This window comes from Podarcis raffonei, chromosome 8, assembly GCF_027172205.1.
Source record: "Podarcis raffonei isolate rPodRaf1 chromosome 8, rPodRaf1.pri, whole genome shotgun sequence".
Classification (NCBI taxonomy): domain Eukaryota; kingdom Metazoa; phylum Chordata; class Lepidosauria; order Squamata; family Lacertidae; genus Podarcis; species Podarcis raffonei.
Window position 1 is genome coordinate 15,752,173 of NC_070609.1, and position 26,730 is coordinate 15,778,902.

General features: G+C 44.6%; 4 protein-coding genes across 5 annotated transcripts in view; all 4 read left to right on the forward strand.

Moving 5' to 3' along the window:
• On the forward strand, positions 1 to 24,699 carry LOC128418430 (interferon-inducible GTPase 5-like). Of its 2 annotated transcripts, none has more exons than XM_053398096.1 (2): positions 1 to 80; positions 1,886 to 3,337. In XM_053398096.1, the coding sequence occupies exon 2, from the start codon at positions 1,914 to 1,916 to the stop codon at positions 3,144 to 3,146; it is 1,233 nt and encodes a 410-aa protein (XP_053254071.1). In that variant the 5' UTR covers positions 1 to 80; positions 1,886 to 1,913; the 3' UTR covers positions 3,147 to 3,337. The 2 variants fall into 2 exon arrangements, with proteins under 2 accessions (XP_053254071.1, XP_053254072.1); XM_053398097.1 differs by lacking the exon at positions 1,886 to 3,337 and adding an exon at positions 23,164 to 24,699 and having other exon boundaries at positions 18 to 80.
• Positions 13,245 to 26,730, forward strand: part of LOC128418419 (interferon-inducible GTPase 5-like) — a 169,620-nt gene continuing 156,134 nt past the window's right edge. Inside the window, exon 1 of the mRNA XM_053398073.1 lies at positions 13,245 to 13,380. The gene's annotated coding sequence lies outside the window, so the exon portion shown is untranslated. The remainder of the gene's footprint in view (positions 13,381 to 26,730) is intronic.
• LOC128418439 (interferon-inducible GTPase 5-like) lies at positions 13,303 to 18,057 on the forward strand. Its single transcript, XM_053398111.1, has 2 exons — positions 13,303 to 13,388; positions 16,461 to 18,057. Exon 2 carries the CDS (start codon positions 16,477 to 16,479, stop codon positions 17,632 to 17,634), a length of 1,158 nt encoding a protein of 385 aa, XP_053254086.1. The 5' UTR covers positions 13,303 to 13,388; positions 16,461 to 16,476; the 3' UTR covers positions 17,635 to 18,057.
• Positions 20,809 to 26,730, forward strand: part of LOC128419212 (interferon-inducible GTPase 5-like) — a 29,349-nt gene continuing 23,427 nt past the window's right edge. The window contains exon 1 of the mRNA XM_053399638.1: positions 20,809 to 20,978. The gene's annotated coding sequence lies outside the window, so the exon portion shown is untranslated. The remainder of the gene's footprint in view (positions 20,979 to 26,730) is intronic.

A 26,730-nucleotide genomic window follows, 5' to 3' on the forward strand; every position in this document is an offset into this window, starting at 1 on the left:
GAGAGAAGCCCCAGAAACCTCGAAGCAAAACCTCCAAGAAGACGACTGAGCTTGGCTGAAAAAAATCGATCCGGCAGCAGGTAAGGAGTTGAACTTTTCTCCTCGATCTAGAATGATTTCCGTTTCTTTTTGAGCTTGTTTGCTTTAAAGGAGACTCTGAGCTCCTGGCTTGGTGGGGGTGGCAGAAACAATTCCTGTTGCTGTTTACCTTTTAATTGTTATTTTTTACATTTTTATTGTTATTAACCATTACATTATAGCTATTGTGATATCATATCATACCATATTATTAACAATAATATTATTATTAACAATGATGTTCGAGAAGGCTGCCCTTCTTATCCGCTGCAAAGGGAATAAATAACATGGCATCACCAGGGAGCAAGCAGAGCTGGTGCTACTATAAGGGTGTCTCCCTCCCCCCCCCCCAAGCCCGAGTTTAATAAAAGGCGTCTGTCAGCATTGCTGATAGGGATGCAGGTGGCGCAAGGGACGCGGGTGGCACTGTGGGTTAAACCACAGAGCCTAGGACTTGCCGATCAGAAGGTTGGCGGTTTGAATCCCCGTGACGGGGTGAGCTCCCGTTGCTCGTTCCCTGCTCCTGCCAACCTAGCAGTTCGAAAGCGCGTCAAAGTGCAAGTAGATAAATAGGTACCACTCCAGCGGGAAGGTAAACGGCGTTTCCGTGCACTGCTCTGGTTCGCCAGAAGCAGCTTAGTCATGCTGGCCACATGACCCGGAAGCTGTATGCCGGCTCCCTCGGCCAATAAAGCGAAATGAGCACCGCAACCCCAGAGTCGGCCACGACTGGACCTAATGGTCAGGGGTCGCTTTAACTTTACCTATCAGCATTGTAGTGCAGTTCATGACCCCACCCTCTTTGTCTGAGCAGGGAACGGGGTGCAGAACAGAGGAATAGGAATCAGGATGTGCTGCCTGATGAGCCTGGACAGCTCAGTTGGTTAGACCATGGTGCTGATAACACCAAGTTGCAGGTTCGGTCCCTGTATGGACCAGCTGCATGTTCCTGCATTGCAGGGGGTTGGACTAGATGATCCTCAGGGTCCCTTCCAACTCTACAGTTCTATGATTCTGTGACTTTCTCATAGCTCTTTTTCCCTATAGCTGTATTTCATTCATTTATTCATTATATTTCTATAGCTTTCAGGACAAGATAATGTTGCTGATTATGGGTTGTCTTCAACTAACATTTACTCAGAGTAGACCTATTAAAATTAATGGATCTTAGGCATGGTTAATAATTTCATTGAGTCATCACTGAGTAAAGGTTAGTTGACAAGAACACAATGTGGATATTTCCCCCAGTACTGCACTTTAAGAATATTTCTGGGCTCTTTCTGCATCACTTATTTTCACATTCTGGCTCCTTTTTTTCACCTGCCCCTTGGTGACATTTTTAAAAACATTCTTCTTTTTATTGGTGACTTTTCAAAAAGTGGCAGGGCAAGACTTGGCCAGAATATACTAGGGATATGCACAGTGCATTGACATATTTATTTATGAAGTGTTTTATCCAAAGTTTTAGCCAAAAAAAAGGAATCTTTAGTGGGGTGTAAATGCTTCCTTTAGACACATCTCTAGAGGAATGAATAATTTGAGTTCAAAAAGGATCCACATCCCACATAAACATGTTTTAAGGGTTATGTGTGAATGCATGCACATATAGATTTTGAGAGATTGACAACAGGGACAATTCTTCACTTTATTGAAATACTACCAACTGCTGCTCAAACAACCCACTGGTCTTAGAGATATGTCCTATGTAAATTGATCCCCCCCCCCATAAACCATGGATTGTAAATATGGCCATAAAAGTGTGTTGAAGGCTATCATTTAACTATTGTAGTTTTCTTCTCTTTCACAGATAAACTGAGCCACAAGGAATCCCTGTCATGGATCGTGCCTTAACAAAAGAAACCTTAAAAAAAGACCTAGCTGAAATGAAGTCTGCTTTGGAGAAAAAACCATTTGAAGCTGTTTTAGCTGAAGCTCAACAGCAGTCAAATTTATTAAAGAACATGACGTTTGAAATTGCCATCACAGGAAGAGCAGGTGCTGGGAAATCATCTTTTGTCAATGCCCTGCGAGGAATGGAAGATGATGAAAAGGGTGCAGCTCAGACGGGGGTGACAGAAACAACAATGGTGCCACAAGAATATACACACCCCACATTCCCCAACTTCAAAATTTGGGATCTACCAGGAATTGGAACAACTAAATTTAATGCAAAGGAATACCTAAAGAAGGTCAATTTCAGCAAGTATGATTTTTTCATCATCATCGCCTCAGAGCGCTTCACTGAGGATGACGCCAACTTGGCTCTTGAGATCCGTAAAAATAAGAAGAAATTCTACTATGTGCGCAGCAAAGTGGATATCGATATAGAAAACTACAGGCGGTCAAAACGCATCAATGTGGAGGACACCCATGAAATGATGCTGTGTGAGAAGAAGACACTTGACATTATACAGAAAGATTGCTATGATAATTTGAAGGCATTAGGTGAGTCTTCTCCAAGGGTCTTTCTGATATCGAGGTGGGATTTGAGCAAGTATGATTTCCCCCTGCTTCAAGAGACCATTGAACAGGAACAGGATGAAATCAAGAGAGATGTTTTAACTATGTGTCTTCCGATTTTAACAAAAGATAGCATTAAAAAGAAAAAGGCTGCTATGGAGAGCCTGATATGGAAAAATGCCATGGTGAGTTGTTCTGTTGGGTTGATTCCTCTCCCATTCCTCTCCCTTGGTTGTGACATTGCCATTGTGGCTGTGACAATGAGGGATATCTGCAAAGTTTTTGGCTTGGATGAAGATTCCCTTAATATGCTAGCAAATCGTGTGGGGAAACCTGTTGAGGAGTTGAAATCTGTTATTGAACATACCCCAAGCCCTGGTAAGATCACAGCAGAATTCGTCATGGATGTCTTGAAGAGGTCAGTAATTTGGGGAGCAATCACAGCGGTAGAGCTGGTTGTGGGTTTCATACCTGTGTTGGGGTCTATCTATGGTGGGGGCAGTTCTTTTGCTACCACATTCTGCTTGCTGAAGAATTTCCTGGAAAACGCTGTGAAAGATGCAGAGAAAGTTCTGGCAAAGGCTGCTGAGCCCAAGAGACGCAAGTAAACAGCCAATACATCTACCTGGGAAGAGACATCCAGGTACAACATCATTATCTCCTCTTTCTACCACAGCATCAACCCATTGCTTTCTTCACAAGTTCGTCTTCTGGTTTTGCAACATGGCATCCTAGCATGCTCCCTTTATTACTCTTCAGCTCAGCACTTGTAGGGTTGCCATATTTCAAAAAGTGAAAATACAAGTATTTGAGCTTTTCGCAGGGGGGGGGGGGGGAGGTTGATGAGCTTTTTGAAGTTTTTGAGCTATTTTTATAAGGAAATTCACCAAAAAAAAAAAAAAACCCCAACACTTCTGACATGGGTTGCCATTTTTTTCCATATGTTTTCACAGACATTTTTTACCAATTTTTGAAAATTCTGCCTGGACGCTACTTCCGACGGATGAATCCCAGACATATGGAAGTCCTGTTGTAACAATGCTTAATCAGTAGCCTGCCTGCCTGATTTTTGACCAGTTAAGAGGTTCCTTATCTCCTACCTGTTAAAGTGATGGATGTCATCCAAGGCAAATTAAAAAAAGATCAAACCTTGGCCTCCTCTACTTCTCCCCCTTCGACATGCAGCAAATTTGCAGCAGCAAAACATAAAGAATGGAGAAATGAAGAGACGAGAAATGGCTTCAGAGAGTTCTATTGCTGTTAGGCTTAATTTAATTGTGAACAAGATGGCGGCGCAAGCACTTGCAGCGGCTCGGCACTCCGAAGACCGGTATCCGATTTGTGTTTTATTTTTATTTGTGAACTTACTGCTGCTATGGACTGTAAATACTCAGGCACAAGAAATTTATAGTCGTCAAGAGCTCTTAAGTATCGGCAGAGGAGAAGGTTGCAGCCAGGAGGTCTCAACCTATAACATTCCAGCTGAGCTTATCAGAGAGCCTCCATATCTTGCACATTCTTGGGATACTCCCCTTGCTCTCCTTGCCAGAAAGAAAAGAAAACGGAGAGGGCGTAAGCAGAAGAGGGGTTGCAGGGCTGGATTACGAGTGAGGCTAGGTAAAAATCCCCACAAGCCTGCATTGCCAAGTCTCCTTGTATCAAATGTGAGATCCTTGCCTAACAAGGTAGAGGAGTTGGAGCTTATTACCTCTCGGCAGAAAAGTATCCGGGACTGCTGTGTTATGGTCCTTTTAGAGACGTGGCTGGATCCCTCCTTTCCACAGGGACTTCTGCAGCTAGAAGGACGCTCAGTAATTAGAGCGGATAGAACCGCTGAATCCGGGAAGAGCAGAGGAGGAGGAATTTGCGTTTATATAAATAACAACTGGAGCTCGGACATCAAACAAATGGACACGCATTGCTCTCCTGACTTGGAGTACCTAGTGGTGAAGTGCCGCCCTTTTTATTTGCCACGTGAGTTTAATGTTGTTATAATAACAGCGGTGTATATACCTCCCGATGCAAACACTACTACAGCTATGGGCCACCTGCTAACTGCTATTAGCAAACAGCAGCGGGCCTACCCGGATGGAGCATTTGTGGTTGCTGGTGATTTTAATCGAGCCGATTTAAGGACTGTGCTTCCTAAGTTCCACCAGTATGTTGATTGTCCCACTAGGGGGGGAAATACCCTGGACCGAGTATATAGTAACATCATGCATGGATACAAGACCAAGCCCTTGCCCAATTTGGGGCAGTCAGACCACATATCTTTACTTATGATACCATCATATAGACCTCTCGTATGCAGAATCAGACCATCAACTAGAGAGATACGAGTGTGGCCAGTAGGTGCATCTGAGCAACTTCAAGATTGCTTTCGGAGCACCGAGTGGTCGCTTTTTGTGGAGAATAATGTGGACACATACGCTTCAACAGTACTGTTCTACGTTAAAAGCTGCATTGATGTTGTCACTACCATCAAACAAATACGGGTGTTCCCTAACAACAAGCCCTGGCTAAACAGGGATGTGTATCTTCTGCTAAAGGCAAGAAATGCTGCTTTTCACTCTGGTGATGTGCAACAGTATAGAGAAGCCAGAGCCAAATTGAAAAAGGGCATTAGGAACGCCAAAGCTATGTACTGCCGGAGGATTGAAAAACATTTTGAAAGCTCCGACCCTCGTCGAGTATGGCAAGGCCTGCGACAAATTACAGGGCAAAATATTAAAAACGAACTGGCCAGTAGCAGTGCGCACCTGGCTGATCAACTGAATCAATTTTTTAGTCGCTTTGAGGTGGGAACTGGAACTACCGTCACTACAGCATTGGCTACCAGCACATCATCAGAAACTACTACTGATAGACAACCATTTTTATTACAGACCTCTGACGTACAACGTGCCTTTCGGAGCATTAACATTAGGAAGGCAGCTGGACCGGATGGAATCACGGGACGGGTTATTAGGGACTGCGCTGCAGAATTAGCTGGGGTATTTACGGACATTTTTAACCTATCCCTGTTGCAGGGTTCTGTCCCTACCTGCCTGAAGACATCGATTATAGTGCCAGTCCCCAAGCAGTCAGTGGTGGTATCTCTCAATGACTATAGACCAATAGCTCTAACATCTGTCGTTATGAAATGTTTTGAGAGATTGGTGCTAGATCATATTAAGGCTGGTCTTCCATCCACTCTAGACCCGTTCCAGTTTGCATACAGAAGAAACAGATCTACTGATGATGCTATTTCCATCGCTGTCCATACTGTACTGAGTCATCTAGAACGACAGGGAACCTACGCAAGGCTGTTGTTTGTGGACTACAGTTCTGCCTTCAATACAATTCTGCCAGACAGGTTATTTCTTAAAATGACCAACTTGGGTATACATCAGAAGATCTGTCTGTGGGTAAGGAATTTCCTGACTGATAGGCCGCAGACAGTGAGAATGGGACCTCACTATTCTTCTACTCTAGTGTTAAGCACAGGAGCCCCTCAGGGATGTGTGCTAAGTCCCTTTCTCTATTCCCTGTACACATTTGATTGCACCCCACTGTATAAGTCCAACACAATCATCAAATTTGCGGATGATACAACGGTGGTGGGGCTCATTAGTGAGAACAATGAGACTGCTTATAGGAAAGAAGTACAGGGGTTAATTCAATGGTGTAAAGAAAACAATCTTATGCTTAACACCAAAAAAACCAAAGAACTCATAATTGACTTTAGGAGAAAGAAAAGTGTATTTTTACCATTGCACATAAATGGCGAGGAGGTGGAGAGGGTTGGTAGTTTTAAATACCTGGGCATTTATATCTCTGAGGACCTCTCATGGACTGCAAATATTAATATGGTTGTGAGGAAGGTGCAGGGGAGGTTGTATTTCCTGAGAATGCTCAGGGGACTGAATCTATCTCAGCACCTACTTCTGTCCTATTATCACAGTACCATTGAGAGTGTCTTAACCTATAGTGTATTATCGTGGTATGGGAGCAGCTCTGAAACGGATAAAAAAGCTTTACAGAGAATAATTAAAATTGCCCAGAATGTTATTGGGCTCCAACTACCAACCCTGGATGAGATCTTCACGTCTCGCACTTTGAAGAAGTCACACAATATCCTGAGAGATCCCACCCATCCTGCTCACAACTTCTTTGAACTGTTGCCTTCGGGCAGAAGATATAGGACAATGAAAACACGAACCACACGCCTTCTGAATAGTTTCTATCCAAGAGCTCTGATTGCACTAAATAATGATCTTAGGGCCAGTTGCAAGAAATAGCAAGCAGGAAGTAGGAAGGAATGAGATAGGTTTTAGGTTATGTTATGCCTTTAAATAGGTTATGTTATATTCTGGATTATGTTATGTTTTATAGATTATGTCTGAATAGGATGAGAATGTTGGAGATACGTGCAAATGTGTATGTGAACCCGGTCTTTGGGTGGGTGTTTGATTTTCGTTGTTGTGTATACTGTGTATATATGGACAATGACAATAAATTTATCTTATCTTATGCAGAATTAATATCTGAAGGATAATTTAGCAAAGGTGAATCTTAAAATTACAGCCCTGGATCAAAAAGTTACTGATCTTAATGAGGAGATATCAAAATCAGAAGCAGGTCAAATAAAAAAGATATAACACAGATATCGTCTTGGGTGGGATACTGCGAGACATGCTATATATACTATATAGTTTTGTAGCCTTTAGTATATTTTATGGTTATTTTGTTGTTGCTGCTTTTAAAAATGTTTTAATGTATGCTCTGCCTCCTTTGATTGCTATTCTTTCCTTTTCCCTTATTTACTTAATCTCAATGAAATAATAAATATTAAAATTTTAAGAAATGGTTTTTTTCTGAATCCTCCCTACTGCAGTTATTTCCCCAACTGTTCTAAATTTTTTTTTAAAAAAAATCCTTTAATCCAGGCATGGGAAAGCTGTAGGCAACACTCCAAATTTAGGTGCCCTAACCTGAACCACAAGCCTGTTTTCTCTCAGCCTCCTTGCTGTAATGATTAATCTTTGGTTCACCAGCTGGGTGGGTGGGTAGGGGAAGCCTGAGCCTTTAGGGAGGGTTTTTTCTCTGGAAGTAAGCATACACATACCCACAAATTTCCTTGTATTTTAGGATGCTATGAAACAGAGAAAGACTGGTTCATCTTCAACATAGTTGGAGGGAGTTTTGGGTGTCCTCCTGCCACAAATAACTCCAGATCGGTGCTTCTTATTCTTTCTTTGTTTTTTTTTTGTTTTTGAGGGATATGTGCTTTTTATTTTCCTTATTTCGTTTCTTGGTTTTTGAGAAAAGAAAGAAACCAGAGACGACATCAGAAGAAGAAACAAGACTTGAAATCAGGTCTCTGTCCATATCAGAGCTTGAAACTAGTTCAAGTTCAACATGTCCGTAAAGGAACTAATTCCCATTCATGTTCATCCCTTTATGAAACAAACCAGTTCTCTTTATGTTCAGTTCATTTCAAGTTCATCCAAATTATCCTTGGCAAATTTGTTTTGTAGAAATACTCTTAAGCATTTAGAAAGTGCCAATGAACTTGAAGATGAGCTAGAAATCATTCTTCGTTTTGCCCCAACATCAACTTAATTCATGTTCAGTTTGCCCAGCAATTATGGGAACTACTTTCACATGTAGTTCAGATGTTTTTCAAAGTAATTCCGTGCACATTGAACTTGTTCATTCCAAGCACTAGCCAATTGTTTTTGAGATAGTTATAGTCCATGTGTGATTTTTCCAGCTGCTGAGATAAAAATCCAAGTTTTTCCAGCTGTCTGAGGTGGCTACACTGACAGCTACTAGCAGCTACACTAAGAGATGGCTATGCATTGGCTATGCATCAAGCTGGGAGTCAGCAACACCAGCTCTTATTTGTGGAATGAGTTTAGCCCTCCTCAGAATGCAACTTTTCTGTAAAGCCTTACAGCCTTAAAGCCTTGGAGGTTGAAATGTTCCCCCACTGGCTGCCAACACAAATAAACAGACAAAGTAATATAGTTTTTATTGACAAATAGCGAAAGACTGTCACGGTCCGGGTTACAGGCAGTTGGAGTCCTGGCTCGGTACATCGGGACAGGGGTAGAGGATGGGAAGCAGGAATCAGCAGTCCAGGGGTCAGGAAACCAGGAGTCAGGAAACTGAAGCACAGCTAGGTGAGTAGTGTGTTGCTGTGGCAAAGAGCCAGAGGGTACTGCTGGTCTTATATAGCCCTCCTGACCCCTGCCACCAGGTGCTACGAGTCTTCTCTCAAGCCTCCCCTGTGTGGCAGCGCCTTGCCCTTCCAGGCCAAACTCAGGAAGGCCCCAATCCTGAAAAGCCCTACCAGTCACAGGGCCAGGCTCCTGCACACACTCCTGACAAACACATTCCAACTCACTAGGTGTGACCAAGGATCTGTGCATTAATTACTCTGTACTCTCTCTACTTATATCTGCGTTTTGGGTTCCAGACAACTCTAACCAAATAAAGCTCTGTGTCCCCATTCATTATAATGAGGAATCAAATAATCCCCTTTTGGCCAAAGTGGGTGAAATTTGCAGGCATAGGAGACCCTACAAATTGGATTGAGCCTACCTAAATCCAGGGGATCTTTGTGGAGGAAGTTAAGTGGGTTTACTTTCCTCCATACTTATTTGATATTTTCATGGGTGGGTCTGAGCACAAGCTTCTCAGACTCTGCCCAACACCATCTGATTTACAACACTGCTTTGGCTTTCTGAACAGCTGAGAGTGAAGTGCAAGGGACTTATGTTCCATGTTGAAGCTTCTGTGGCGCTGAAAATGGAACTTCATGAGGAGAATTATGGCAACTGAGAAAGAGACTTGGGACAATATGGCAGCAGAGGCTCTAGAGCTAAGTGTTGCTAGAAAAATTTCAGTTTATTTAAGAACACATTTCACTTGGGCTGTGCATCAGATCCAGCCCAATCCAATTAATCAATTGGACTGGGCCAATTTGTATCAACATAGGATTGGGTCAGATTATGTTGAGGCAATCCTAGATCACACCAGATCAGGCCAGCCAACCCATCTCACTCACTATTCCATCTTTAAAAACAATTTATATATTTGTAATCACAACAACATATGAACCTACCTGGACCATGAGATCATCTTCTGAGACCCTCCTTCGTGTGCCTCCTTCTCGAGAGGTCCAGAGAGTGGCAACACAAGAACAGGCCTTTTCTGCAGTGGCTGCCCGTCTGTGGAATGCTCTTCCCAGAGAAGTTTGCCTGGCGCCTTCATTATACACCTATAGGCACTAGGCAAAATCATTTCTTTCCAACCAGGCCTTTGGCGGATCCGATGTACCGTATTTTTTGCTCTATAAGACTCACTTTTTCCCTCCTAAAAAGTAAGGGGAAATGTGTGTGCATCTTATGGAGCGAATGCAGGCTGCGCAGCTATCCCAGAAGCCACTACACAGCGATCCCTCTTGCTGTTCTGGCTTCTGAGATTCAGAATTTTTTTTCTTGTTTTCCTCCTCCAAAAATTAGATGCGTCTTGTGGTCTGATGCGTCTTATAGAGCGAAAAATATGGTACATCCTATGCCCTTTTAAAATGTGTTTTTTTGGGGGGGGTATTGTTCTGTTTGTTTTTATTTGGTATCTTCTGGTTTTCTATCTTGATTTTATTCTGTGAAACGCCCTGAGACCCCCAAGTATAGGGCAGTATATAAATTCAATTAACAACAACACCAAAGAGCATCCAAAATGACTCAAAGCAACAACGACAAAAAAATTATTATTTGTACCCCACCCATCTGACTGGGTTGCACCAACCAGCCTGGGCGCCTTCCAACATCTATGAAACAGCCCTTAGGAGTTGGCTGCCATGCAAGGGAGTCTCTCAAACCTGAATCTCCTGGAGCGGTGGAAGAAGGCAGCTCCAGTATACAGCCGGACAAGAGGGAAGGAAACATGGTGTCTACCTCAGTAATGAGCTCACAGAAACAAGCTCTGGAAATTTGGGGTTGCCATGCTGAGAGCAGAGTTTGATGCTCTATTACATTCGTAAAAGCAAGCAATGCAAAACACTGGGAGAGAGCTAATGTCTCTGCAGTGGCCTATTGCTGAATAGGAGGAGCTGCTCGTATCCCCCCTCCCCTAGGGAGAAAATGCTGGGGGGGCACACCTCGGGGTCTCATGGGGTTTACACTTGCCCAGCATGCTTCAGGGCAGGCCCCTTCCCCTGTGACAGCCTCTGATAACCACTTTAACAACAGATTTAGGAGTCTATATGTGTTTTCCCTGCAAATATATTTGAGGGGCTCCCCTCCCAAAAAAGTTGATGGGCATTGCCCTTGCCCTTGCAGGAAAGTAGCAGGAACACGATTCCTGCTGGGCTTGAGGATGGAGAGAGAGCCAAGCAGCAGAGGTAACAGGACTGTGTGCTGGGGTGCCAACTTAAAATATGGGGGGAGGCAGATAAGCCTTGTTTCACCTCATAGATCACAAGATGTGGTGCACGCACCCCATTTGAGTGGCAATGCCCATCACCTTGTGGGGAGCAGCCCCCCTCCAATATTTCCATATCTCGGCCCCTGGGAGCTGGTCCTATAACTGTGCGCAAGTCATTCTCGTGCTCCCCAGCTCCTCTCCCTCTTTCACCCATCGCGGCTCAGCTCTGCACGCCAAAATGGTGCCCAGGCACTTCTGATTAAAGAGGCTGCTGAATCACTTTTGAGAATTGTACTTCTGTGAAGGGAATACAACTCTCAGCGGACGCAGGTGGCGCTGTGGGTAAAAGCCTCAGCGCCTAGGGCTTGCCGATCGAAAGGTCGGCGGTTCGAATCCCCGCAGCGGGGTGCACTCCCGTTGCTCAGTCCCAGCGCCTGCCAACCTAGCAGTTCGAAAGCACCTCCGGGTGCAAGTAGACAAATAGGGACCGCTTACTGGCGGGAAGGTAAACGGCGTTTCCATGTGCTGCGCTGGCTCGCCAGATGCAGCTTTGTCACGCTGGCCACATGACCCGGAAGTGTCTCCGGACAGTGCTGGCCCCCGGCCTCTTAAGTGAGATGGGCGCACAACCCTAGAGTCTGTCAAGACTGGCCCGTACGGGCAGGGGTACCTTTACCTTTACCTTTAACAACTCTCAGCACCTTTAACTAACTACCATTCCTAGAATTCTTTGGGGAAAGCCATAACTGTGGTATCCTAGGCATAGGGCTCCTGCTTTTACCCCACACCATCCCATATCCCTGTGGGGTTTCTTCAGTTTTTCTGCCCTTTGGAGCCAGCCATGTGGAGATCACACTGCATCAAAACTCTGGAGAAATGGGATGACATGATACAAAGACTCCAAACAAATTCGTTCTTTGGACTGTTGGGGAAAACTTCCTTTGCATTCTCCTCCTCTGCTTTCAGGCTGGAGAAATTTCTGCTTCCTTTTGCTCTCTGTCATGACCCAGCACAGTCCAAGAAATTATTTACAAGGAGGAGGAACTAGGGCGAACTCATTTAGGTCTCCTTTTCTCAGAAATCACCTACTTGAGCAGAGCTGTGTGCTGGTCAAGGGTGGGGGAGAGGAAAACTTGGAAACAGGATGTAATTTCTGCTCCAAGATAACAAAAAGCTGCAGCTCTCTTCCCCTTTCTAAGATTAAGCAGGATAAATAAATAATCAGCAACAGAGCTGATAATATAATTTATTATAAATGCTCTGTTGCTGAGCAGTACATGATTGCACCGATTTATTATTTTTTGATCATATCCCAGAGTCCGAAAGACCCATAGTGATAGGGGCATTCTGCCATAGGGAAGTTATTTAGCGCCAGCCATTTCTGAACTCAGTACAGTGTGTCAAAAGATTTCAGATTAAAATTGCCACTGCTGGCACTGAGAGCGTGGGACAAGAAATTCCTGCTGTAGATGCTTCTCTGATGGCTTTGCAGATGCAGCTTCTACCTGCCTGCCTGGTCTGCACTGAGAGGGAGTCGGAGGGTGGGGGTGGCAAAGAGCTCCAGCTCCCAAGGCTGCAGGAAGATGGAGGACAAGCTGGGGGAAGGAAAAGCAAGTCACTCTGCATGAGGCTGGAGAAACCCTTGAAGGGAGCAATGCCCGGTGCCAGATAGGGGCCAGAGAGTACACAAAGCTTTGTTACCATCAATGTTAGATACCACCTTTGTTGTAATGGGTTTTTTAAGCAATAAATACATCATGGTACAAATGTTGCCACTGTTACATCAACGAGATCATGAGCTGCAGGCATCCACGCTATGAAGGAAGGATTGTGGAACAACACTGTTTATTTCTCAGCATTTATGTCCTGCTTAATTGCAATAAACCTCAAAGCAGTTGAGACAGGCGATAGGAACCGTCCTGTTTTCTTTTTTGCAGGTGCCAAAACATTTCGCGCCACTAGGATCTAGGATCGTAGAATTGCAGATCTGGAAGGGAACCCAAGGGTCATCTAGATCATCCCCCTGAAATCAGTGCCATGTGGGGCTTAAGTGCAGAAAACGCGGGAGCTGCTGAGACTGGCACAGAGGCAACTACCGCAGAGGTAAAGGATTAACCATCTCGGATGCTTCAAATTTCACGAGTGAGCCTTGGGGACCTTCCCAGGAAAGGCAGCTGCACTGCTGTCAATCAGGCTGTTTGGAGCTCCCTCTAGCGGGGAATTCGGCTCTTGCTATGCGTTGCAATCTCGTCCTCGCTCGTACTTTCGATTTCTTCTTTGCTTTTAGTAGTGCGGCGATCCGGCGGGAGAGGGAATAAATGCGAGAGAGAGAAAGACAGTTGGACGGAGAAAAGGCTAAGAGATCAGGAAGCAAAGCCTCCGAAGAGGGAACTGAGCTTTACTGCAAAAAAACCGGACTGGCAGCAGGTAAGGAGGTGAGCATTTCTCCTGGGGCTCTGATGATTTCCGTGTCTTTTTTTTCTTTCCCTGAGCGTGTTTTCGTTAAAGGAGACTCTGAGCTCATAGCTAGGCGGGGGGGGGGGGCAGAATCGTTTATTTTTACTCATATGAATAATGATGTTGGAGAAGGCTGCCCTTCTTCCCCGCTGCAAAGGGAATAAATAACATGCCATCACCAGGGAGCAAGCAGAGCTGGTGCTACTCTAAGAGTTGTAAGTAACTGCTCTGAAATCAACGCGGGTCTCTCTTTCGAGCGGTGACGCGTGTTCATTCAGCATCTCCCTCTACAGCTGCTACGAGGCTGCCCTCCTGCTCCTCTCGCCTCCTGCCTCTTTCCCTTTTGGGGGTTTCGCAGAGTGGAGAGGAAAACTCTTTGGAAGCAGGCAGAGCCTTAGCTAGGTGATCTGGCGCCCCTGGCAGAACCGTCCAGATTGCGCCCCCCCCCCCTAGCCACGGAAAAAGTAGCTCTTCTTTCCCTCTCTCCTCCACCTATTCAATTCCTCACGCACTTCCCCTTGTAATGAATCCTTCAAAGAAAATCCAGTATTAAATTTATTATTTCTTAATAAAATGTTTCAGCAAAGAAAATGACATTTTGATGTGACTTGACAGTTTTTTTAAATGTAATTCAGTTGTAAAACAATAAACAGACATACAAACCATATCGTACTGATTTGTTCCACAAGGATAACTTTCTGGTTTCAGAGCGCTCTCTCTCTCTCTCTCTCTCTCTCTCTCTCTCTCTCTCTCTCTCACACACACACACACACACACACACACAGTCCACAGCCCACCTCCCTTGCCCCCCCCCAACCTGGCGATCCCAGATCTCTCCACTGGTGCACACAGCCCTCCCTTCGAGGCTGCTCTTCACCTGCTTACCCAGCACACACCTGGAACAGGGAGGGAGGGGGAGAGGGAGAGGGAGACCTCGTTCATTAGCCCCTCCCGCTCGTTTCCTGACTCTTCCCTCACCTTGGATGCCAGGATCAGAAGGAAAAGAACTCCCATCCCACTCTCTCCCTCCCTGAAGGGAAGATGTTAGGGAGCGGGGGTCAGAAAAGACCAGTTTTGGGCCATCTTTACAAGCCGGACCCTGCTCTGCACTTCGGCCCCCCCCCGTTTGTTTAGAGGGTTTTTTACCCCCTCACTTTCCTCTCTCAGCAACACCAACACAAAATCTCAGCAGCCTTCCAGGTGACTTCTTCGGAGGGGAGAGAGAGAAGGGAGGGGGGAAGGTTTGCTGAGGGATCAGGAGGCAAGGAATTTGTGTCTGGTCCTTCCACAGGTTGGGGAGAAGGAGGGGGGAGATTTTCCCGAATCTGAGAACAGAAACCATTCCTTTGGAAAGCTGGTAATGTGCACATTGGGGGAGGGGGGAGAGGGGGGGATACAGACACATTAGGCACATGTGGTTATTAATTACTTAAATCAGTGGTTTTCAACCAGTGTGCTGTGGCACCCTGGAGAGCCTTGAATGATGGTCGGGGTGCCGTGGGCAACACTGGCCTGCTTCCCTCTTCCTTCCCTAGCTCTTCCAAAGGCTTGCACAGCTATTTCTTGCAGTAGCCCAGGCTACAAGATCCCCAGGTGAATGATGCCTCTGGGGCTGGCCAGGGGGTGCTGGTTTCCAGGAATTGAAATGGAGCCTCAGAGTAAGCAGGCAAGTGGGCGAGGGAGCCAGGCCAGCCAGACCACCAGCCCTTGCTGTTGGGAATGGACAGACAAGTCCCAGGTCCCTGTGGAGAGGCAGGGACAGTAGATCAGAGACCAGGGGCTGCATCAGCAGCTGCCCAGAGGACTCCCAAGGAGAGGGGAGAGGAGGCTGAGGGAAGACTTAACAAGGACGGGGGTTGTTTGAAAAAGGGTGAGAGGCTGCCAGCTCTGCAGGCAAGGGGTGACATAGCTGGGCTCCTGAGCCCCACAGGGGTGCCGCAGAAAGAAGGTGCTTGGTCAAAGGAGCCGTGGACTCAAAAAGGTAGAAAACCTCTGACTTCAATGACAAGCAGGGGCAGAATTTACATAAAGTGTCTAAAGGTAGGATGCGCTCTTAAAACATACTTAAATAAAACTGCCCCAGCCCCTTCATCTTTTTGACCAGACCCTCCTCTACTGCACCTTCAGACTGATAACTCTTTGTTGTATCTTTCTAAAAACACTTAAGGTTTAATCATCAATGTAATGGGCACAGCCTCCCTCCCCAACCTAAAAAAAATAAAAACAAATCAGGAAGTGCAGTTACTTAAAATGCTGAGAGTCCCCTTCCTCATGTCCCTCTCTAAATTCAGGGCTCTTGGGCTCTGCTCCTGTGTCCTGGGCTGGCTGGAAGCAGAGGATTGGTGGAAGGCACCAGTTGGGGAACCTCCAAAGGAACCCCCAGGGGTAGAATCTCAGAGCCAGGAGATTGGGGGTGGGATGGAGATGAGTGGTCAGAGGGAGAAGAGAGAGCAGACTGGGAGGAGGAGGAGATGTTGGAAGCTGAAGAGGCAACAGGGTTTAGTGAGCAGGAAGAGTCTGTGGCAGAGAGCGGTCCAGAATCAGAGGCAGAAGTGGAGGGGGGTCAAGAGGCAGAGTAGAGACAGGGAATCTCCCCCTTGTGGTGCAACCTGTTTCCGTCCCCCTGGTGTCCCAGAACATGAAGAGGAATGAAGAGGGCAGAGCAATGAGAGACAAGACGAAAGAAATTCAGGTTGCTGGGGAAGAAGGAGCCTTAGAGAGCGGGGGATGTGGGGACCTACAGTTCTTGCTAACGCTTCATTGGGGCAAGAGATACTGCGAAGACTTGTGTTCACTCAGCCTGCGCTGTTTGGTTTTCTTTGAGTAAAGAGTTAACATCGCTGACAACGGGTGTTTTATTGCACACCAACTCCAGCTCCTGATGTCCCATGAACTTCATATCTTCTACCTATAAAGCTTTGTTGCTTGGCAAATGATAATAATATTGCAGACGCTAGAAATTTTACAGAGGGCATGCCACTCTTGTTAAATAAATGAATGCTTCTAGTTAGGCCGGTCGCTTAACATTTTCCTGCTTCCTTTCTCTGCAGCGCACCAAGATCCACAATGGTGGAAGACTTTGAGGTAGCCATTTCTCAGGGCCAATTAGCAGGCGCTGTGTCGCACGTGCTGGCAAAACCACTGCACTTTTTCAACAGCACTCCACTCCACATTGCCGTAGTAGGAGAGCCCGGCTCCGGGAAGTCCTCCTTCATCAATGCCATGCTGGGTCTTCGTGCCAATGACCCACGTGCCGCTGCGACTGGCATACAGATGACGACTGTGCAAGTCAAGGATTACCCACACCCGACACTCCCGCAAGTGATCCTTTGGGACCACCCCGGAAGGGGAACGCCAACCTTTGGAGAGGACAAATTTGAGAAGAAGGTCGATTTGAATCACTTTGATTTCTTTGTCATCGTCGGCTCCCAGCGCTTCCGCTCCACCCATTCTGACCTGGTCCGTGAGATCCAAGATATGGGCAAGAGCTTCTACTTTCTGCGCACCAAAGCAGACCTGGACCTGTCGGCCGCCAAGAGGCAACGGCCATCTGACTACAATGAGAAGAAGGTCCTCTTGCACATCCAGGAGGACTGCAAAGAGTGCTTGGTAAAAGAAGGAGTGAGGGACCCACAAGTCTTCATCGTCTCCAACTGGGAAGCCGACTGCTTTGACTTCCCCTTCCTGGAGGAAACACTGAAGAACGATCTCTTGCGGCTGAAGAGGCAAGCCTTTCTGCGCCGCTTCCCTAGCATCTGCCTGCCTATGTTAGAGAAAAAGAAAATCACTGTGAAGGAGAAGATTTGGACCAAAAGGCTTGTTTTGCTGGTCACTCTTGGAAGCCCAGTTCCCTTCCTTCTCCCCATATTTCTGTTTAGTAAGTTCCGCTCCTGGTGCTTCCTGGACTTTGGCCTGGACAATCCATCCCTTGCAGCTCTGGCCCAGTGTGTTGGAAAGACAAGCACAGCCCTTAAAGCAGCAATGCAGTCCCTGGGAATCTTCTCTGCCATTTTATGGGTGCTGCCTGACTTGGTGGGACTCTCAGTGATGGCTTATGAATATCACCACTGGGAGCATTTCCCCATCTTTGGCTGCCTTCTGTCTGTTGGGATTTCGCTTCTTCACACCTACTTCATGCTGCAGAAATGCATATCGGGTGCTGCTGATGACACCCAGAGGGTTCTGGCCAAAGCTCTTGAGACAGAGGGGGGAAAGTCCATTTAGCAGCAAGCAGATGTGCTATGTTGACTAAGTGCTTGATATATAGAATCTGGCGAAATATACATGTTTCCATTTGTGTGTTTTATAAAACAAGCTCCCAGAAGACATGGCGAGCGCAAAGTCTGGGAATGTAAAAAGGCTTGTGTGTGTCCCAAGCTTTAAAATTGAACCCAGATGATTCAAAGTCTGCACTAAGAAAAGATCAATTCTCCCATCCGTATCATGAATGATAATAGAGCAAATTGGCATGAGTTATTCTGGATTTGCTAATCATGAAGAGGCAGTGTGGTTTTTTTAAAAAAAACAACCACCACCACCAAAAGACATTAAAAAATAATAATCAGATGATCAGGTTTTTTATTTTAAAAATTCCATAAACATTAAGCTTCTCATAAAAAAACCTAAGTGAAATAATCTGAATGCAAGCATAATTAAATTAGTATCTCTACCCAATGTATGTGATGGGGCATGGGTGGTGCTGTGGTCTAAACCACAGAGCCTAGGGCCTGACGATCACAAGGTCGGCAGTTCGAATCCCTGCAACGGGGTGAGCTCCCGTTGTTCGGTCCCTGCTCCTGCCAACCTAGCAGTTCGAAAGCACATCAAAGTGCAAGTAAATAAATAGTTACCGCTCCGGCGGGAAGGTAAACAGAGTTTCTGTGCGCTGCTCTGGTTTGCCAGAAGTGGCTTAGTCATGCTGGCCACATGACCCGGAGGCTGTACGCTGGCTCCCTCAGCCAGTAAAGCGAGATGAGCAGCGCAACCCCAGAGTTGTCTGTGACTGGACTTAATGCTCAGGGGTCCCTTAACTTAACCTTTACCCAATGTATAAGAATTAAGACCAATACCAAAAGGAGACTTTGGGACAAATGGACTTTTTACTATATTTCTAATTCTTTCAGTCCCCAAATGAATTTTTCTGTATCTGATGGCAGACAAAAAACCAACCCACTAGTGTCCTATGTGAACCTGCTTGCAAGGATGATATCAAGCTGTAATTTATGCAGGCTGTAGCATTCACTTTCTCTCCTCTCCTCTCTCTCTCTCTCTCTCTCTCTCTCTCTCTCTCTCTCTCTCTCTCTAGTTCTGCTACATTTACTTTTTACTTTAGGAACAGGAGTTAGCTCTGTATCACAAGTCCCATGCAACATCTATTTCACAATGTTCTTTCCCTCATACACACTCAAACTTAAGGAGGGCATTCAGCTAGACAGGAGCCTCCACAAGTGCATTTGTTAAATAGAAAGTTGAGGTAATTTTAATCTGTTTTAGTATTTTAACTCTTGCATATCTTAAAGCACGGCTGTAATTCCCCCCCGTGATTTTATTGTTTTATCTTTTTGCAAACCGTTTTGAGGTTTTATTAGAATCAAGTGGTGTATAAGCTTTTATGAAATAAACTAATTGGTTAAAATATTTTCCTTGCCACTGCCAGGATGTTTGTGTTATAATCAATGCTGCTTTCACATGGTCAGCTTTGGGAGCTGGAGCTCTTTCCACACATACACCCCGACTCCGTTTACTTGCAATCGGGCAGGCAGGTAGCAACTGCATCTGCAAAGCCAAATGAGAAGTGTCTGCAGGGGGGATTTCTTGTCCCACGCTCTGAGTGCCAGCAGTGGCTATTTTAATCTGAAATCTTTTGACACATGGTACTGCGGTAAGAATTCAGAAACCCAATCAGGACCCAGCACAGTCCAAGAAAGGATTTGCAAGAAGGAGGAGGACCTACAGCAACCCCACTAACTTTCGTTTTCTCAGAAATCACCTGTTTGAGCAGAGCTGTGTGTTGGGCAGGGGAGGGGGAGAGGGGAACTTGTAAACAGTATCTAATTTCTGCTCCAAGATATTAAAAACCCAAAGCTACTTTCCCCTTTCAAGGTTATGCAGGATAAAAAGTTGCAAATCATCACCAGCCGAGCATTTAGTTAGAAATATGTGCCTGTACCTGTTTATTAGGCTTTTGTCGGAGATAAGCTCAAAGTACCTTGGTGATTTTAAACTGCATAGGGGTTTTCAGTCACTGTTCGGGGTCTCCCTTCAGAAGTATGTACAGTGGTACCTCGGGTTAAGTACTTAATTCGTTCTGGAGGTCCATTCTTAACCTGAAGCTGTTCTTAACCTAAAGCACCAATTAAACTAATGGGGCCTCCTGCTGCTGCCGCGCAATTTCTGTTCTCATCCTGAAGCAAAGTTCTTAACCTGAAGCACTATTTCTGGGTTAGCGGAGTCTGTAACCTGAAGGGTATGTAACCTGAGGTACCACTGTATGTCATTCCAAGATCAAAACCAGTGATCACTGCTGATCTTCAGTGCACAGCTACAACAAGGCACAGCCCATCTGTGAGTTTATGGACATTCCCAGTTCATGGAACTTGACAGTGAAACCTGACAGGTCTGAGCATGTGAACCAATATAACATCCCTTATGGTGCTTTTCCATTCTCAGCATTTTCTGCAATGCAAATGGGTCACGTGATCAATGATGTGCAGGAGGCCCTCAGTAGACAAGTTAGTGCTGAAGGGGCTCCCTAAGCAGAACAAAGTATCTCTGCACATGCTAATGAAATCCTTTCACTGCCAACCCCCCCCCCCCAATCTTTTTAATGCAAATAACAGGAGAGGTCTATGCAGAGAGAGGGTGGGAAGAAAGAACTTGACATACTTCAGACATGAGGCAGAACCTTGTTGTCATTGCATTCTTATATTAATAAGTCTGTGCCCAGTGCGCATCTGATGTACTGCAGATGCGGGTCTGGTTGTGCAACCAGGGACGCCACTGCCCTGATCAGCTGAATTCTCCTCTCATAGCACTGCTCTGCTCCCCCAGCTTGCCATTTACACCCCAGCCTAAGGATTTTATCCAATATACTCATGCTCAGAGCACACCAACTGAAATGAATGGACCTGATTAATTGGTTTTTTTTTAAAAAAAGGAAATTTCTACGGTACTTTGCAAATATTCCACACAGCTGTAGTAAGAAGTGCCGACAACTCAGGTGCTTTTGAGACTGGCCCAGAGGCAACAACAGCACAGGTAAAAGATTACTTCCATGGGATGCTTCCACAGGTGATCCTTTGGGACTTCCCAAAAAAGGCAGCATCCCCGCTGGAAAACGGCTGCTTGGCCAGGAATGCGGCTTCGGCTGTTTGTTGCGATCTTATTTCATCCTCGCTGGCTACCTTCGCTTTCCTTTTTGCTTTTAGTAGTGTGAAGGTCAGGAGGGAGAGAGGGTATAAAAGGGAGACAGAGGGAGAGAGCAGGACGGAGAAAAGCACGAGAAACCTCGAAGCAAAACCTCCGAGAAGAGGACTGAGCTTGGCTGCAAAAAATCGGTTCGGCAGCAGGTAAGGAGTTGAACTTTGCGTTTCTTTTTGAGCTTGTTTGCGTTAAAGGAGACTCTAAGCTCCTTGTTTGGTGGGTGACAGATACAATTGTTGTTGTCGTCGTCTACCTTTTACCTTTTTATTGTTATTTTTTACCTTTTTATTATTATATTAACCATTACATTATAGCTACTGTGATATCATATATCATATCATATTATAAACAACAACAATATTATTAACAATGATGTTGGAGAAGGCTGCCCTTCTTCCCGCAGCAAAGGGAATAAATAACATGCCATCACCAGGGAGCAAGCAGAGCTCGTGCTACTAGTCCCCTCCCCCCGACAAGTTTAATAAAAGACGTTTATTAGCATTGCAATGCAGTTCACCCTATGGTCACCAGGTTTTTTTTCCAATGAACCCAGGGACACTTGTTTTGTCTGTTTTTTTCTTTGAAGCTGAGTAGCAACAGGGAGTCAGTCGTGAGGATGGTGAGGCAAAAGACCCTGGGCCAAAGCACACATGCATATTGTACTGGGAACGTCTGGCAACCCTACCCCACCCTCTTTGTCAGAGCGGGGAACGGGGTGCAGAACAGAGGAATGCAGCAACTTCTATTCTCCATGCCCCGAGTGCTGAAGAGGCAGAGACCATCTGGGCTGCCCCTTAGTGTACAAGCAAAGCATAAGAGATTTAAGTAACTGCCCTGAAGCCAATGCCACCCTTTTGCGTGTTAATTCAATACATCCCTCTGCAGACCCCCCCCCCAGTTCCTTCAAGAAAGAAGCAGGAACACGGCTGCGTCCCAGCACTTGCTGTTGTGTAAAAATGCTATCTGTGCACCACTTCTGATTAGAAAAACTGCATGGCAAGGGTTCAAGGCAGGACAGGGCAGAAGATGCTGGAGCTTCTCTTCCTTCTGGGTAGGTGCTGCCTAATGAGCCTGGATAGCTATGCGGGTTAGACCATGGTGCTGATAACACCAAGGCTGCAGGTCCCTGCATTGCAGGGGTTGGACTGGATGACCCTCAGGGTCCCTTCCAACTCTACAGTACTATGATTCTACGACTTTCCCGAGTCGCCCTCTCGGGGCTTTCTGTGTCCTTCCATGTCTGTGGTACCAAAGATGAAACTTCCCTTCTCCATGCACCTTAGTCCTGCTGCAAAATCGCCTCCCCATATCAATTCAAACAAACAAACAAAACCCCACTGATAACACCCCACACTTAATGTATCGTGCAGTTAGGTCCTCAGAATGTCTTTAATTCTAAAATCGATTTTATGCTCTTTTTTCCTTTAGCGGTATTTCATTCATTTATTCATTATATTTATATGGCTTTCGGTACAAGATAATGTTGCTGATAATGGGTTGTCTTCAACTAACATCCACTCAGAGTAGACCTATTAAAATTAATGGACCTTAGGCATGGTTATTAATTTCATTGAGTCATCGCTGGGTAAAGGTTAGTTGACAAGAACCCAATGTGGATATTTTCCCCAGTACTGCCCTTTAAGAATATTTCTGGGATCTTTCTGCATCTCTTATTCCTACCCATTGACTCCTTTTTTTATCTCCCCCTTGGTGACATTTCTAAAAATATTCTTCATTTTATGGTGACTTTTGTGAAAGTGGCAGAACAAGGCTTGGGCAGAATATACTAGGGATATGCACAGTGCATTGGCTTATTTATTTATTGTGTTTTACCCAAAGTTTTAGCAAAAAAAGAGAGGAATCCTTAGTGTGTGTGTGTAAATGCTTCCTTTAGTCAAATCTCTAGAGCAGGCATGGCCAAACATGGCCCTCCAGCTGTTTTGGGACTACAACTCCCATCATCCCAGGCTAAAAGGACTAGTGGTCATTGATGATGGGAGTTGTAGTTCCAAAACAGCTGGAGGGCCACGTTTGGCCATGCCTGCTCTAGAGGAATGAACAATTTGAGTTCAAAAAAGATCCACATCTCACATAAACATGTTTTAAGGGTTGTGTGTGAATGCATGCACATATAGATTTCTGAGAGATTGACAACAGGCACAATTCTTCACTTTATTGAAATACTACCAACTGCTGCTCAAACAACCCACTAGTCTCAGTGAATGCCCTAAGTAAATTGATTTTCCCACATAAACCATGGATTGTAAAGATGACCAGAAAAGTGTGTGGAAAGATATCATTTAACTATTAGAGTTTTCTTCTCCTTCTCAGATAAACTGAGCCACAAGGAATCCCTGTCATGGATCCTGCCGTAATAATAGAAAAATTAACAAAAGACCTTGCAGAAGTGAAGGCTGCTTTGGAGAAAAAAACATTTGAAGCTGTTTCAGCTGAAGCTCAACAGCAGTCAAATTTATTAAATAATGTCACGTTGGAAATTGCCATCACAGGAAGATCTGGTGCCGGGAAATCATCTTTTGTCAATGCTCTGCGGGGCATGGAAGATGATGAAGAGGGTGCAGCTCTGACTGGGGTGACAGAAACAACAACGGAGCCACAAGAATATACATGCCCCACATTCCCCAAAGTCAAATTTTGGGATCTACCAGGAATTGGAACAAATAATTTTAGTGCAAAGGAATACCTAAAGAAGGTCAATTTGAGCAAGTATGATTTTTTCATCATCATCGCCTCAGGGCGCTTCACTGAGGATGACACCAACTTGGCTCTTGAGATGCGTGAAAATAAGAAGAAATTCTACTATGTGCGCAGCAAAGTGGATATCGATATAGATAACTACAGGCGGTCAAAACGCATCAGTGTGGAGGACACCCATGAGATGATGCAGTCTGAGAAGAAGACACTTGACATTATACAGAAAGATTGCTATGATAATTTGAAGGCATTAGGTGAGTCTTCTCCAAGGGTCTTTCTGATATCAAGGTGGGATTTGAGCAAGTATGATTTTCCCCTCCTTCAAGAGACCTTTGAAAAGGAACAGGATGAAATCAAGAGAGATGTTTTAATTATGTGTCTTCCAATTTTCACAAAAGATAGCATTACAAAGAAAAAGGCTGCTATGGAGCGCCTGATATGGAAAAAAGCCATAGCGAGTTGTACTGTTGGGTTGATTCCTGTCCCATTCCTCTCATTTGGTTTTGACATTGGCATTGTGGCTGTGACAATGAGGGAGATCTGCAAAGTTTTTGGCTTGGATGAAGATTCCCTCAATATACTAGCAAATCGTGTGGGGAAACCTGTTGAGGAGTTGAAATCTGCTATTGAACATACCCCAAGCATCGGTAAGATCACGACAGAATTCGTCATGGATATCTTGAAGAGGTCAGCAATGTGGGGAGCAATCACAGTGGTAGAGCTGGTTCTGGATTTCATACCTGTGTTGGGGTCTCTCTATGGTGGGGGCAGTTCTTTTGCTACCACATTCTACTTGCTGAAGGATTTCCTGGAAAACACTGTGAAAGATGCAGAGAAAGTTCTGGCAAAGGCTGCTGAGCCTAAGAAACACAAGTAAACAGCCAATACATCTACCTGGGAAGAGACATCCAGGTACAACATGCATTATCTCATCTTTCTACCACAGCACCAACCAATTGCTTTCTTCACAAGTTCGACTTCTGGTCTTGCAACATGGAATCCTAGCATTCTCCCTTTATTACTCTTCAGCTCAGCACTCGTAGGGTTGCCATATTTCAAAAAGTGAAAATCCAGACACAAAAGTTGTTGAACCTTTCTCTTATTGGGGGGGGGGCAAAGTTATAGAGATGAGGAGGGCAAGGTTGATTAGCTTTTTTTTTGCAAAATCTCCAAAAAACAAAAAAAGGTTTTTGAGCTATTTTTAAGGAGATTCGCCCCCAAAAATCAACACTTCTGACATTTCACAGATATTTTTACCAATTTTCAGAAATTCTGCCTGGACACTACTTCCAACAGACGAATCCCAGACATATGGAAGCCCTGTTGTAACAATGCTTATTTAGTAGCCTGCCTGGACAAATTTTGTCCAGGTAAGATGTTTCTTATATCCTACCTGTCAGTGTTAAAATGACGGATGTCTCCCCCTCTAACTGCAGCAAATTTGCAGCAGCAAAACATAAAGAATGGAGAAAAGAAAAGAAGAGAAATGGCTTCAGAGAGTTCTATTGCTGATACGCTTAAGTAAATTGTGATGCAGAATTAATGTCTGAAGGATAATTTAGCAAAGGTGAATCTTAAAATTACAGCCCTGGATCAAAAAGTTACTCATCTTAATGAGGAGATATCAAAATCTGAAGCAGGTCAAACTAAACAAGATCTAACACAGATATCGTGTTGGGTGGGATCCTGCGAAACATGCTTATCCATGCAAAAATGTACTATATAGTTTTGTAGCCTTTACTATATTTTGTGGTTATTTTGTTATTGCTGCTTTTTAAAATGTTTTAATGTATTCTCTTCCTCCTTTCCTTTGATTGCTATTCTTTCCTTTTGCCTTATTTACTTGATCTCAATGAAATAATAAATATTAAAATTTTAAGAAATGTTTTTTTCTGATTCCTCCCTACTGCAATTATTTCCCCAACTGTTCTAATTTTAGTTGTAAAAAATCATTTAATCCAGGCGTGGGAAAGCTATAGGCAACAGACCAAATTTAGTTGTCCTAACCTGAACCACAAGCCGGTTTTCTCTCAGCCTCCTTGTTGTAATGATCAATCTTTTCTTCACCAGCTGGGTGGGTGGGTAGGGGAAGCCTGAGCCTTTGGGGAGGGTTTTTTCTCTGGAAGTAAGCATACACATACCCACAAATTTCCTTGTATTCTGGATGCTATGAAACAGAGAAAGACTGGTTCATCTTCAACATACTGTAGTTGGAGTAGAGGGAGTTTTGGGTGTCCTCCTGCCACAAATAACTCCAGATCGGTGCTTCTTATTCTTTCTTTGTTTTTGTTTTGTTTTGTTTTTGAGGGATATGTGCTTTTTATTTTCCTTTTTTCATTTCTTGGTTTTTGAGAATACAAAGAAACCAGAGCCGACAACATCAGAACAAATAAGACTTCAAATCAGGTCTCTGTCCATATCATAACTTGGAACTAGTTCAAGTTCAACATGTCCGTAAAAGAACTAATTCCCATTCCTGTTCATTTTGCCCCAACATCAACTTAATTCATCTTCAGTTTACCCAGCAATTATGGGAACTACTTTCACATGTAGTTCAGATGTTTTTCAAACTAATTCAGTGCACATTGAACTTGTTCATTACAAGCACTAGCCAATTGTTTTTGAGATTGTTATAGTCCATACATGATTTTACCAATTGCTGAGATAAAAATCAAAGTTTTTCCAGCTGTCGGAGGTGGCTACACTGGCAGCTACTAGCAGCTACACTAAGAGATGGCTATGCATTGGCTATGCATCAAGTTGGGAGTCAGGAACACTAGCTCTTATTTGTGGAATGACTTTAGCCCTCCTCAGAATGCAACTTTTCTGTAAAGCCTTACAGCCTTAAAGCCTTGGAGGTTGAAATGTTCCCCCACTGGTTGCCAACACAAATAAACAGGCAAGTAATATAGTTTTTATTGACAAATAGCAAAACACATTCAAACTCACTAGATGTGACCAAGTATCTGTGCATTAATTACTCTGTACTCTTTCTGCTTATATCTGTGCTTTGGGTTCCATACAACTCTAACCAAATAAAGCTCTGTGTCCCCATTCATTATAATGAGGAATCAAATAATCCCCTTTTGGCCAAAGTGGGTGAAATTTGCAGGCATAGGAGACCCTACAAATTGAATTAAGTCTACCTAAATCCAGGGGATCTTTGTGGAGGAAGTTAAGTGG

Coding starts and splice junctions, on each gene's coding strand:
- LOC128418430 (XM_053398096.1), top strand. CDS start 1,914: ATGGATCGTGCCTTAACAAAAGAAACCTTAAAAAAAGACCTAGCTGAA.
- LOC128418439 (XM_053398111.1), top strand. CDS start 16,477: ATGGTGGAAGACTTTGAGGTAGCCATTTCTCAGGGCCAATTAGCAGGC.